The 13,106-nt window shown below is 55.5% G+C and overlaps 3 protein-coding genes across 3 annotated transcripts in view; 1 reads left to right on the forward strand and 2 right to left on the reverse strand.

Moving 5' to 3' along the window:
- Mast1 (microtubule associated serine/threonine kinase 1) overlaps positions 1-1,061 on the forward strand; it is a 25,403-nt gene extending 24,342 nt beyond the window's left edge. Inside the window, exon 26 of the mRNA XM_013034181.1 lies at positions 1-1,061. Within this exon, the coding sequence (XP_012889635.1) occupies positions 1-1,061 (1,061 nt within the window).
- Positions 1,062-1,986: 925 nt separating this feature from the next.
- Positions 1,987-5,776, reverse strand: Dnase2 (deoxyribonuclease II, lysosomal). The gene is made up of 6 exons (XM_013034208.1): positions 5,582-5,776; positions 5,290-5,470; positions 5,109-5,190; positions 4,484-4,648; positions 3,498-3,695; positions 1,987-2,461 (listed from the first exon to the last, which is right to left on the reverse strand). Exons 1-6 carry the CDS (start codon positions 5,671-5,673, stop codon positions 2,085-2,087), a joined length of 1,095 nt encoding a protein of 364 aa, XP_012889662.1. The 5' UTR covers positions 5,674-5,776; the 3' UTR covers positions 1,987-2,084.
- An 810-nt stretch (positions 5,777-6,586) lies between these two features.
- Klf1 (Kruppel-like factor 1 (erythroid)) lies at positions 6,587-10,540 on the reverse strand. Its single transcript, XM_013034223.1, has 3 exons — positions 10,411-10,540; positions 8,560-9,382; positions 6,587-7,097 (listed from the first exon to the last, which is right to left on the reverse strand). Exons 1-3 carry the CDS (start codon positions 10,495-10,497, stop codon positions 6,922-6,924), a joined length of 1,086 nt encoding a protein of 361 aa, XP_012889677.1. The 5' UTR covers positions 10,498-10,540; the 3' UTR covers positions 6,587-6,921.
- Positions 10,541-13,106: the final 2,566 nt, after the last annotated feature.

Consider the following 13,106-nt stretch of genomic DNA (forward strand, 5'->3'; position numbering starts at 1 on the left):
CGCCGCCGCTGCCCGGCCACACGGTGGGCAGCTCGCACACCACGCAGAGCTTCCCGGCCAAGCTCCACTCGTCGCCCCCCGTCGTGCGCCCGCGCCCCAAGAGCGCCGAACCCCCGCGATCGCCGCTCCTCAAGCGCGTGCAGTCGGCGGAGAAGCTGGGCGCCTCTCTGGGCGCCGACAAGAAGGGCGCGCTGCGCAAACACAGCCTGGAGGTGGGCCACCCGGATTTCCGCAAGGACTTCCACGGCGAGCTGGCGCTGCACAGCCTCGCCGAGTCCGACGGCGAGACGCCGCCCATCGAAGGGCCAGGGGCCGCTCGACAGGTCGCCGTCCGCCGCCTGGGTCGCCAGGAGTCGCCCCTGAGCCTGGGCACGGACCCGCTGCTGCCCGACAGCGCTCCCAGGCCGCCAGTGTCCAGCAAGGAAAAGGAATCGCCGGGCGGCACCGACGCCTGCACCCCACCCCGGGTGACAACTCCTGGGGGCCGGACCCTGGAGCGGGACCCCAGCTGCACGCGACACCAGAGCGTGCAGACGGAGGAGGGCGCCGGCGGCGTGGCCAGGGCCGTGGCCAAGGCCGCGCTGAGCCCCGTGCAGGAGCACGAGACGGGCCGGCGCAGCAGCTCGGGCGAGGCCGGCACCCCCCCAGTGCCCATCGTCGTAGAGCCCGCGCGACCAGGAGTCAAGGCCGAGGCGCCCCAGCCTCTGGGCACGAACTCCAAGGGATTACAGGAACCTGCACCCCAGGGGCCTCTGGCACCCGAGGCCCCGAGGGGCCGGGAGCGCTGGGTGCTGGAGGTGGTGGAGGAGCGGACCACTCTGAGCGGGCCCCGCTCCAAGCCCGCTTCCCCCAAGCTCTCCCCAGACCCCCAGACCCCGACCCCAGCCCCGACCAAGAATGCACCTGGTAGCACAGGCCCCGGAGCCCCCGCCGCTTCTCTCCTGGTCCCAGGCACTAAGCCGGAAGTAGGGCTCACCTCCTCCAGGAGCCCTGCGGAAGCTTTGACGCCGACAGCCCTGACCAAAAAAGGGGCGTCAAGCCCCGCACCCCCAGGCCCATAGCAGAAGCAGGCCCAGGCCGTTGGTCCTGTGCTGTACAGCCGCCTGTATACATATGTACACATATAAATAAAGTGCGTCTGTGCTGTGGGAGCTTTGGAGGACTCACCTGTGTTCCCCAGGCCAAGAGCAACACCCGACCTGCCTTCCCCTAGGCTCCCTTGATGGATGGGAAGTGGAACTCAAGTGCTAGGTACCACGGAGGAGGGGAGCTGAGTTAGGGGTGGGACCTTGCTATGGTCCACTCACTTCCTGTTTCTCACCTTCTCCAGGAAGATTGGTGCACAGATGGTCTGTGTCCCAGCATTCCCCTCTGAAGAGTTAATAGCGTGCTTCAGCGATTTCCTTTTACTCCTCAACCATCCTGAGTAGCACGTTATTCTCATTTTGCACACAAGTAGACTGAGGCACAGAGAAGTTAATGCACATAATTAAGATCATGCTGAACTAGAAGTCAAAGTCAAGTCCTGGCTGGACGTATGGTGGTACCGTGCATGCTTAGCATGCCTAAGGCCCTGGATTAAGTTGAATCTACACACACACACAAAAGTCAAGCTGGGTACTAGTGGCCCAGTCTTTAATGCTAGCTCCCCCAGAGGCTGAGAATGCAGGTTTGAAGCCAGCTCAGGCAACAAAGTTTGTGAGACTCATCTCCAGTTAACCACGAAAAAAACAAACTGGTAGTGGAGATGTGGTTCAACTGGTTGAGTGTCAGCCTTGATTAAAAAAAAAAACACAACACCCAGCTGAGCGTACCCAAGAGGCTGAGATCTGAGGATCACAGTTCAAAGTCAGCCTGGGCAGGAAAGTATAAGACTCTTATTGCCAGAAATCCAGAAGTGGCACTGTGGCTCAAGTGGTAGAGTGCTAGGCCAGAATGGTAGACTGATATAATGCCCAGGCCTTGAGTTCAAGCCCCACAACCAACCGAAAAAAAGGGAGGAGGGAAGAGCAAGTCCTAGAGTTAGAGCCCCCCCAGTACTAGTGCACATGCACATACAATCAAGTCTAAACCAGTTCTGAGTCTTAGTTCCTGGCGCTGCTGAGTTTCCAGGGCCTGTTCTCCTCTCCACAGGGTTTCCAGGCCTTGACCAGCGGCTGGAAGGCCTTCCAGAGGGTTGGTAGCTGGGCACACAGTGTGCCCCCACCTCGATGTTCCTCTCCTAGATTACGATTCATGTCACCAATGCAGGTCCAGGGCCCTTCCGGGGCCACGCACCATTTGGAATGGTCCTCTGTAGCCCTGAAGGTTGGCCCACTTGGTCCTGGGAAACCCGTCTGTGTCACATCCAGAATTTGCTGCGTCCCAGAGCAGTTGGAGGGCAAAATGCCTGGAGAGTTCTGCCAGAACTGGACGTGCAGGTCACTGCCAAGGGCCGCTGCCAACCAACCAGAGTACAAATCTGCAGAGGATGGAAAGAGGACACGGGCTGGGACGGAGACATTCCCCAGGCCACTGTCGCCTTCTGAGCTCAATTCTAAGCAATTTTTCTGTTTTCATTTCATGTGTGCCAATACTGTGGCTTAAGCTCAGGGCCTACCTAGGCACTGTCCCTTAGCCTTTTAGCTCAAGGCTGGCACTCTATCAATTAAATCACACTTCTACTTCTGGCTTTTTGCTGGTTAATTGAAAGTAAGTCACTTGGCCTTTCCTTCCCAGGCTGGCTTTGAACCCTGATCCTCAGATCTCACCCTCCCAAGTGGTTAGAATTACAGATGTGAGCCACCTGATGCTCAATAATTCTTGGGATGACATTAACACCCATTACTGAATACTCGATATTTATCACTTCATCAGTGTTGAGGTAAACATCAGTATCGCACTTTTCAAGCCAGTACACTAAGACTTAGTCAAGTTACATATCAGAAACCAACATATATTTTTTGATGGTATTGGGGTTTGAACTCAGCCTCAGGCTTGCTAGGCAGGCAGGCTTATCACTAGAGCCACACACAGGTCTTTTTTTTGCTTTAGTTATTTTTTTCTTGTGGGGGGGAGGTGGGGTCCTGGGGCTTGCACTCTGGGCCTGGGCGCTGTCCCTGAGCATCTTTTGCTTAAGGCTAACACTCTATCACTTGAGCCACAGAGCCACTTCGGCTTTTTTTTTTTTTTTGGTAATTTATTTGAGATCAGAGTGTCACAGACTTTTCTGCCTGGGCTGACTTCAAGCCACGATCCTCAGATCTTAGCCTCCTGAGTAACTAGGATGACACCAGTGCCCGGCCTCATGGTTTTTTGTGGGTTTTTTTTCCTTTTCTTTTTCCTTTTACTATCTTCTGACAGAGTTTTTCCTACCTCTACCTCCTGAGTAGCTGGAATTACAGGTATGAGTCACTATGACCAGTCCAGAAACCAATATTTGAACCCAATCTATATGCCAGACACTTCCCTCCTTCAAAGAAAGAACTCTCTTCTCCATCTCCCAACCTTAGGCTCACCATCTCCAAACTTGCCAGACTTGGCAAAGCTCTGGAAGGTAGACCCTGCCAGCGATGTAAGGGTCACACTGCTGTTCCAAGGTTCGTGGACAACTTGGTGGCCCTTGATGACTGCCTCCAGGTCAGGGAATTTCTGGGCAAATGTGTCTTCCAGCTTGTGGTCGAAGACCAGGGGATAGGTGTACATCAGCTGCCTGCCTGGAAGGTAAGGGGAGCGGGGAGGGGGGAGGGGAGAGCAGCCAGTCCAAGGTTTTTATAGTTGTTTGTGTGTTTTGGCGTACCAGGGATCGAAGCCAGAGACTCACACATGAATGCTGGGCTAACTGCTCTGTCACTAGCTCTACCCAAGCACGCCCTCCTTTTTTTGTGCACCAGTCCTGAGACTTGAACTTAGGGCTTGGGTCCTCTGCTTCTGGTATTTTGCTGGTGACTCAAACTGTCTCACTGACTTCCCTGCCCTGGACTACCTTCAAATCAAGATCCTTAGATCTCAACCTCCTGAGCTAGGATTACAGACCGGAGATCCCAGCACTCAGCTTGAGGCTTGAACTCAGGACCTAGTGTTTGTTAGTCAAGTGCTCTACTTCTTGAGCTCTGTCTTTAGCCCTTTTGTGCTTTCGCTACTTTTCAGGTAAAGTCTCCAGTTCTTGATCCTCCCACCTACAGCCTCTGAGTACATCACAAGTGTCCCCATCAAGCCTGGTTTTTTGACTGAGATGAGAGGGGAGGTCTCACTTAGCTTTTTGCCTAAATTGACCTTAAACTACGATTCTTAACATGCTCAAGCCACTTGGTTCTGCCTTTGGATTTTTTGAGATAGGGTCTCCCTACATAGCCCAGACTGGCCTCAAACATGCAATCCTCTTGCCTCAGCCTCCTGAGTACTGGGATTCCAGACACGCACCATAAAGTGTGGCCTAATCTGGGCATAATCAAGGTCTGATCTGGGAATCTGGGACTTACCCTGCTTTGCTGATTCTACTCACCAATCCTTAGGAACTCTTCCAAGGGAAAGGACACACAGATCAGAGTTTGCCCAAAGCTTTGGGCATTATGAGGCCAGCTGAAGGCACCAGATGACGCCGGTGGAGGGAAGCGTGGCACACTGTGGACCAGCCAGAAGCCCCCTTCCTGGTCCATGAGAAGGACCCCTGAGCCAAAAGATGGAAGATCAGAGGGACTATTCATTATGTCCCCCTCAAGCAAATCCAACCAAAACCAGGAAGAGCTTCAGTTCCCAATTCCTTTTTCAGTTCCCAATTCCTTTCTTTTGTTGTTATTGGTCGTGGAGCTTGAACTCTTGGGCACTGTCCCTCAGCAGTTCAGCTCAAGGTTAGTGCTCTACCATTTGAGCCACAGCACCACTTCCAGTTTTCTATTGGTTTACTAGAGATAAGAGTTTCACGGACTTTCCTGCCAGGGCTGGCTTTTTGAACTGTGATCCTCAGATCTCAGCCTCCTGAGTAGCTAGGATGACAGGCGTGAGCCATCCAGGCCCAGCCAGATCCCAATTCTTAACTCCTCCCTACTATCCCCCCCACACACACACTGGTCAAAAGTTAATTTGGAAAATGAGCGCCTCTCCAGCCTCCCCCCATATCTAAGCCTCACCCTTGGTATGTCCACGGCTGCTGGTGGAATCCTTAGCCAAGCTGGATTTGGGTGGCTGGTCATTATACAGCAGGAAGGCGAGCTGGGAGCAACATAGGGGCAGCTTGAAGATCCCCCCCATTCTCTGTTGGGGTCCCACCCAACAGTCCCCGGCCCCCAGGTTCTGCCAGGACCCGGTCACCTGGCTGGCATTATTGCGGTACAGAGGCAGCAGGCTGCGGCCCACGGCTCCCTCGGAGCTGTTGATGGACCCCACGCCGTCGCGCCAGCCCCCCGAATTCTCGTCCAGGTATTTGTACCGTAGCCCCCTCCCCGGTGCATCCCCGGACCCGCTATGGGCCGGCAGCTTGTACACTACGAACCTGGAGGTTGAAGAAGGCACAGATGCAGATAAGAGAGAGAGACAGACACAGAGAGAGAATCCCTAGTGTTCCGCGAGCAGTTCAGCTATCCCGGGGGCTCCCCAAGCTCACCAGTCCACAGGCTGTCCCGAGTCCCCAAAACAGCGCAGGGCCCCCGCAGGGACCCACAGCAGGGCGCACAGCAGCACAGGGCTCGGCGACATCCTGTGGGTGCCGCTGCAGGGAAGGGTCTGCTGCGGGGCCCCCGAGGAGCGGGTCACGAGCGGCCCAGTAGGGCGAGTACTTCCCCAAACTCGCCTGGGAACCTGGGCCCGGACGCGGCCAGGACGCAGACTCCGCCCCGGAGACCGAGTCCTCGGATTCGGAAGGCGGAGTCCTCGGTGGGCGTGGCTTCCCCACGGTCTGCCCCGCCCCGACAGCCGCGGCCTGGACACGCCCATTCTGTCTCTGATTGGGCTTTCCCAAGCCCCGCCCTATACTCTCTTCCCTCCTTCCTTTTTTTCCCCCTTGCTTCCTCCCTCCTCTTTTCTCCCCCTCTTCCGGTCCCTGCCCCTCTCCCTTTCTCCCCTGCCCCTCCTTTCCCCTATCCCTCTCCCTGGCCTCATTTTGCCGCCCAGGAGGTTAGCTTGTCGTCCATGCAGACCTGGACATTGTGAACCTTTTATTTTTTACTGCTTCCCAAATGCTGGGGTTACCGGCGCGGACCACCGGGCCCACCTGGGTCCAATTCTTGTCATCTCTGTTTACTTAAGAGGTGGTAATGATCCGATATCCCCCCCCCCATTTCAATTCTCAATTTTGTCTCAGGCTACCTACTCCTGAGTTAAGACTATGAGGAAGATTTGGGGTTGAAGTCAGGGTTCTCCAGTCAGTGAAAGGGAGGTCCCCAGTTATTGAGACAAGATGGTGTGTTCTGAAGGGGGACCCTGCAAAGCCTGCAGTGCTCGGGGCTCATTGGAGATGGGTGGACATGGGGGCAGGGGGTGCTGTTGAGGCTTAGGAGGTGAGGGTGTATGTCCTCCAATATCACCTCCGGGGGTTCATTCTTTCCCCTGCTTCCAGTCCCCTAAGCCCACAGACTCGGGCCAACACTGAAGTTTTTATGAGGGGCTTATTTATAGAATCCATACACATTCACAGTTGATATGGAATTCCTGTGGGTCACAGCATGAAATCCCCTCTGAGCCCAAGGTCTCTGGGAAAGCCTCGTCCCTCTCCCTCCCCGCCTGTGAGCTGATCTGAGGGTCCATCTCAGTCCAATTATCGGTGGTCTGGCGCTTGTAGCTCGGGACTAGGAGGGAGGGGCGTTATCCATCGAAAACTCCCTCAGGTTTGTCTATGACCTTAGATCGGTGGGTCCACAAGTCCAAGCAAGGGACGGTCAGTCCTTGAAAACAGCCGGCGTGAATCCACTGGTATTCCCTGGCAGTATCGGGGTACCGGGGTGGGACTCAAAAATGGCGCTTCATGTGCAAGGCCAAGTGATCGGAACGCGAGAAGGCCCGGGAGCAGAACTGGCAGCCGAAGGGGCGCTGTCCTGTGTGCTTCCGGAAGTGGCGGGTCAGCTCATCCGAGCGCGCGAACTTCCAGCCACAGTTGTCCCAGGAACAGGCATAGGGCTTCTCTCCTGGAGAGGGGCGAGGAAGCTGTGAGGGCCAAGGGCTGAGCCACGCCTGTACGTAAGCCCTGTGTTCTGTGTTCTAACTTCCTTCATCAATTACTGCCCCCAAACCAGTCTTTCTCTGTGTGTGTGTGTGTGTGTCAGTCAGTGCTGGGTTTTAAACTCAGCCTGGTCGCTGTCTGGAGCTTTTTTCTGTTCCAAGCTAACAGTCTACCACTTGAGCCACACCTCCACCTTCTGCTGTTTTGCTGGTTAATGGAAAATAATCTCGCCTGGGTTGGTTTCCAAAGGTGATCCTCCGATCTCAGCTTTCTGAGTAGCAGGGATTACAGGCCTGAGCTGAAGTAAGGAGCTCAGGTCTGCCCGGGGCCATATTGGCCACATGGTGGATGGTAGGGTCTGGCATCTTGTCTTCATGCTGGGAAAAGGAACCCCCCTCCCATCACCTGCCTCCCAGGTAATGGGCGTGCCCGGACCCCGGGAGGCGGGGCAGGCACTAGGCTGATAGGTTCCTGAGTCTGTCAGTCCAGTGCCTGGGGCTGGGAATTTCCTGAGGATCCTCCGGGCGGACCTAGCTGCCAGGACACCATGCCACGTGTATCTCTGTGATCGTCCCCAGTCATCAAGGACTCCCAATTCAGCTCTCCACTGGGGCTGAATTGCCTTGTTGGTATTGTTTTTGTTATTTCTTCCCTCTTTAGCATGTTTCCTAGTTGTGTTATGTGTATTTGTTATGTGTTTTTGCGGCCTGTTAACTATATAATAAAGACCCCAATATTCTGTATTTTAAAATGTGGCTTCTGGGATGAGTTATCTTACAATAGAGTCACATCGGTGCCCACCTGCTTTCTCCAGTGTTCTCACACCAATGGGGCCAACTTTACCATTGACCTTGGTCTAGGAGGCCCTGAAGTCCACCTGATTCTTCCAGACCTATCTTCAGGGATTAAACTCTCCCCTTGCTACGTCTGGCCCCAGCACCCTGCGCCCTGGGGACTTGGATTCCCCTATATCCTTTTGTCTCCTAGATCCTTCTTTTCCCCTAGGCCTGCCAGTGCTTCCGGATCCCAACCTGAGCTAGCCACTCTGAAAACCGATCTGCTCAGGCATTTCACACGTCCTCCCGGGGTCCCAGCCCCGCCTCCCCCCCCCCCACGTCGGCCTCCGCTGCACTAACAAGCTCCCTCAGCCACCCTCCTTCCAAAGCTTGTGCCCGGCTTGAACACCGCTCCTCGTGTCGTTTGTCTAGCTTTCGGCCCCTCCGCCCAACCTTGGCTTTAGGTCTGACACTTCAGCTCCCAGAAGTTTCCAATCCTCTAGGGCCCGGACTCCGGAGTTGGGATCCTAGAAGCCCCCGCGGCTCTCTTGGCTCCACCCCTTGTAGTAGGATTCGGACATTAGCTCCGCCCCTCACGCCCCGGTGCCACGCCTCCGGCCACGCCCCTCCGCCTCCGGCCACGCCCCTTACCCGTGTGCGTGCGCAGATGCGCTTTCAGGTGCGAGCTCTTGGTGTAGCGCTTGCCGCAGCCCGGGTACTCGCATGTGTGCGCCGCCTGCCCCCTGAGCGCCGCCTGCCTCTTCAGCGCCCCCGAGCGCTGGCTGCGTTTGGGGACCGCGGCTTCGGAGGTCACGCTGGGGTCGGCTGCGGTGCCCCCGAGTCCGGTGCCGATCGTACCCGGTCCCAGACAACCCAGAAAAGACGGGGCTGCGGCGGGGCCCGGGGAAGGCCGGAAGAGCTGGAAGTGCCCTTGGTACTGAGGCGCCGCCGGGTACAGCGCCGGGTACCCCGAGAGCAGCCCGTAGGGCGCGCCCGGGCCCGCGGGCACCGAGAACCCGGTGCGTGCAAAGTAGCTGGCCGAGGAGCTCGCACCCGGCTCGGGGTACCCTGGCTGCAGCGGCAGCGCCTTGAGATCGGGGGCCGGGGCCACGAAGGGGTCGGGCGTGGGGGGTCGCGGGGCGGGCTGTCCCCACCCCGCGTGCTCCTCGGGCCCCAAAACCCCGGCCGCCAGCCCCGGGCCGCCCGCATAGGCGCCCAGACTCTGGGGCGGAGGCGGGTACGGCCCCCCTGGGCCCTCACCGGGCGCGGGCGCACCGGGGCGCGGCACCCCGCCCAGCTCCGGCCCCGGGAAGTTGGTGAGGAAAAGATCTAGGTCCCAGGTGCAGGCCGCGTCCCTCTCATCGTCTTGGTGCTGCCCGGGAGGGTCGTCCGACTTCAGGCCTGCGTGAAGGGGCAGCCCCATGGGGTCCGGGGGGCCCGGGCCCATGTCCTGTGCCTCGTCGGAGCGCCACCACTGCGGGCGGGGGGGGGGAAGGGGGAGGGATTCGGAGTTAGGCCTCCATGGATCCCGGGAGTACCCTGTCCAGGGACAGTGCCTGCTGGACACCCTGGCAAAGCTGCAGAAAATGGGGTCCCATTTGCCTATCTCTCCCCCATAGGGCCCCCCACCCCCACCCCTCCGACAGCCCCAGACAGATCCATCAAGTTTGGCTGGAGACGTGAGATAAGCTCTCATTATCTAGAGCCACATTCGGGATGGGGGAAGGGGTGGCAGGGCTGTTTGGGGGAAGCTGTTGAGGGAAGGACACCAAGCCTCGACTCAGTTTCCCCCCTAAGCCATCTCCTTCCCCATCTCCCTTCCCAACAGGGTGAATTCCCAAACCCTGGAACCTCCCCTCCACACACACAGAAATATTTACCATTCACCTCGCCCCTGATAACTTGGTTTGGTCCTTCCGAGCCTGGGTCAATACTATGTCGATTTTTTATTTGGGGGGATTTTTTTTTTTCTGAGACAGGATCTTAACTGTAAAGCTCAGGTGAACTTTTTTTTTTCTTTTCTTTTTTTTTGCTGGTCCTGGGACTTGAACTCGGGGCCTGGGCGCTGTCCCTGAGCTTCTTTTGCTCAACGCGAGTGCTCTACCACTTGAGCCACAGCAGCACTCTTACAGCTTTTTTGAGTTTATTGTAGATAAGAGTCTCTGGGACTTTCCTGCCAGTGTTGGCTTTGAACCACAATCCTCAGATCTCTGCCTCCTTAGTAGCTAGGGTGACAGGCGTGAGCCACCAATGTCCAGCCTAGCCTCAATTCCTGATCCTCCTCCTCTTCTTCCCACCTCCGCATCTCACATTCTGGGATTCCAGCCTGTACCACTATGCCCAGCTCCACAACTCAAGTTTTCTATTACAAAAATGGGCCCCACCTAGAGCCTCAAACCCTTAGAAGCCCCTCACCCATAGATCAGGCTGAGAGCCTTGCCCACATCAGAGGAAATCAAGAAAAGAAGCAGTCCCCACCCCTGGGCCCCCACTTGGCCCTACCTTAAGGATGTCCTCCTGGCCGTCCTGAAAGGGGCCCAGGGTGGCCATTGTGCTGAGAGAAGGCTGGGCGGTCTCAGCTCCAGCCATGGCTGGCGATGCCCACCCTGGGCCTCAGACCTCCTCACTCTCTACCGCCTCGTGGGCTCTGAGGCTCTGTGGGCCCCTGGAGGGCTCCTCTCTGCCCTGGGATGATTGGCTACAGCCTCTGATAAGACCCAGGCAAGGCGGGGAGGGGGGGTCAATTTCAGGGGGAGGGGGGGAGAACAGACCTCACTTTAGTCTGTTTGGAGCTAGGCCTTAAAGACAGATTCTGTATCCAAAGCCAAGTCAGATGTCAGGGGCTGCGGGAGGAGGGGGCACAAGGCTTGAAGGCTTAAGAACTGGATAGGAAGAGACACAAGTGTTTGAAGGGTGAGAGGTTTCAGAGGGGGTGGTTCCTTGGAAAAGGGGCAACAGGAAGGGGTGGGTATATGAGGGAATGGTCTGTGGGATTCTCTGATCCCTCCCCCAACTGCAGCCCCTCTTGCTCTCCTCAATAAGCAGCCACAGCCATATGGATGGTGGGACTTGGCATGAACTCACTGCCAGTATTATCAAACACACCAGATGTTGGAGGGCACTATCAGGTGGAGGCCCAGAGCAGCCGATGCTCCGTCCCTCCAAGTTAAGTGTGTGTGTGAATTAGCTTAGCTTGGGAGGGAGGCTGTAAAGTCCCAGGGCCTGAGTCTTCTCCCTCCTCACCAGGAGAGAAGGGATCTCCTGCAATTAGTCCCTACCTGGAGTTCTATGGCAGATGTAGTTGAAATTAGGGTTCCTACAGGATGAGGGGGCTCCTAGGAGTGAAAGGACATACCTGCCCTACAGGGGACCCTTACTCTGGCTCCTGGCCTGGCTGCTTGCTAGGTTTGCTATCTCCAAAAGATCTGCCAAAAAGCAGATCTGGAGGTATGGCTCAAATGGTAGAACACTAGACGAACAAGCAAGCTGTACAGGCTAGAGGCTATGAGTTCAAGCTCCAGTACTAGCTAAAATAAGATCAAGTCAGGTACCAGCGGCTCACGCCTGTAATCCTAGCTACTTAGGAGGGTCTGAGGATCAAGGCTCAAAGGCAGTCGGGCAGTAAAGTCCATGAGACTCATTACCAATTGACTATCAAAGTGGAGCTGATGGCCAGGAATGTAGCTCAAGTGGTAGAGCTCTAGCTTGAGCAAAAGAAGCTCAGGGACAGTGCCCAGGCCCAGAGTTCAAGCCCCAGGACTGGCAAAAAAAAAAAAAGCGAGGCACCAGTGGATCATGCCTGTAATCCTAGCTACTCAGGAGGCTGAGATCTGAGAATCTTGAATAGTGGTTCAAAGCCAGTCTGCACAGGAAACTTCAAGAGCCTCTAATCTCCAATAAACTACACAAAAAAAGCCAGAAGTGGAACTGTGGTTCAAGTGGTAGAACACTGGCCTTGAGCAAAAGAAGCTCACAGATAGTGTCTAGTCCTCACGATCAAGCCCCAGGACCGGGGGGGGAGGGGGGGGAGGGGGCAGTAAAGCTGAGGCTCAAGTGGTAGAGCACTAACCCTGAGTGGAAAAGCTAAGGGGCAGCACTCAGGCTCTGAGAATGAACACCAAGTAACGGCCTGGCTGGGAAGGAGACGTTTCAAAGAGGAGGCAGAGGTCTGGGAGAAGCTTCCTGGTGTAGGATTGGTTATGTTAGGTTCTCAGGCTAGGCAAGAGGACAAAGGTCAGGGGTCAGGAGTGGCATCTGTCTGTAAGACAAGGCCTGGGGGAACATGTGCCTAGTAAGATGTTCCTTTCTTTTGCTTTTGCTTTTATCTGATACCCAATAAGCAGCATAGAACTCCAGCACCAACTCACATCGACTCAAAGTGGATTAAAAACCTCTACATCAGGGCTGGGAAGGTGGCTCAGTGGTAGAGCACTTGCCTTGCATGCCTGAGGCCCTGGGTTCGATTCCTCAGCACCACATGAGCAAAAAGAAAAAAGCCGGAGGTGGCGCTGTGGCTCAAGTGGTAGAGGCTCGCCTTGAGCTGAAGAGATGAGGGACAGCGCCCAGGCCCAGAGTTCAGGCCCCACGACCGACCAAAAAAAAAAAACAACAACCTCTACATCAGACTGAAACTCTGAAACTACTACAAGACAGAGCAAGAGATACATTAGAACTTATTGGCACTTCCCGACTAGAGTGCCAGGGGCACAGCAGATAGGAGAGAGATTTGACAAATGGAATTACCTTAAAATAAAAAGTTTCGGCTCAGCTAAGGACATAGCTACTAAACTACAATGACAGCCAACCAATTGGGAAAAGATCTTTACCAGCAATACATCAGACAAAGGCCTAATATTCATATATATAAGAAGCTCAAGAAACCAACCCTCCCAAACCTAATAAACCAGTCACTAAATGGGTAATGGAGCTAAGGAGAGACTTCTCAGAAGAAGAGGTAAAAATGGCAACGAAACACCGGAGGAAATGCTCTTTATCCCTGGCCACAAAGGTAATGCAAATCAAAACAACCCTGAGATTCCAGATCTTTTTTTTTTTTGTCAGTCGTGGGTCTTGAACTCTGAGCCTGGGCGCTGTCCCTCAGCTCTTCAGCTCAAGGCGAGAGCTCTACCACTTGAGCCTCAGTGGACTTCTGGTTTTCTAATGGTTTATTGGAGATAAGAGTTTCACAGCCTTTCCTG

Source organism: Dipodomys ordii, unplaced genomic scaffold (assembly GCF_000151885.1).
Source record: "Dipodomys ordii isolate 6190 unplaced genomic scaffold, Dord_2.0 Scaffold184, whole genome shotgun sequence".
NCBI classification, from domain to species: Eukaryota; Metazoa; Chordata; class Mammalia; order Rodentia; family Heteromyidae; genus Dipodomys; species Dipodomys ordii.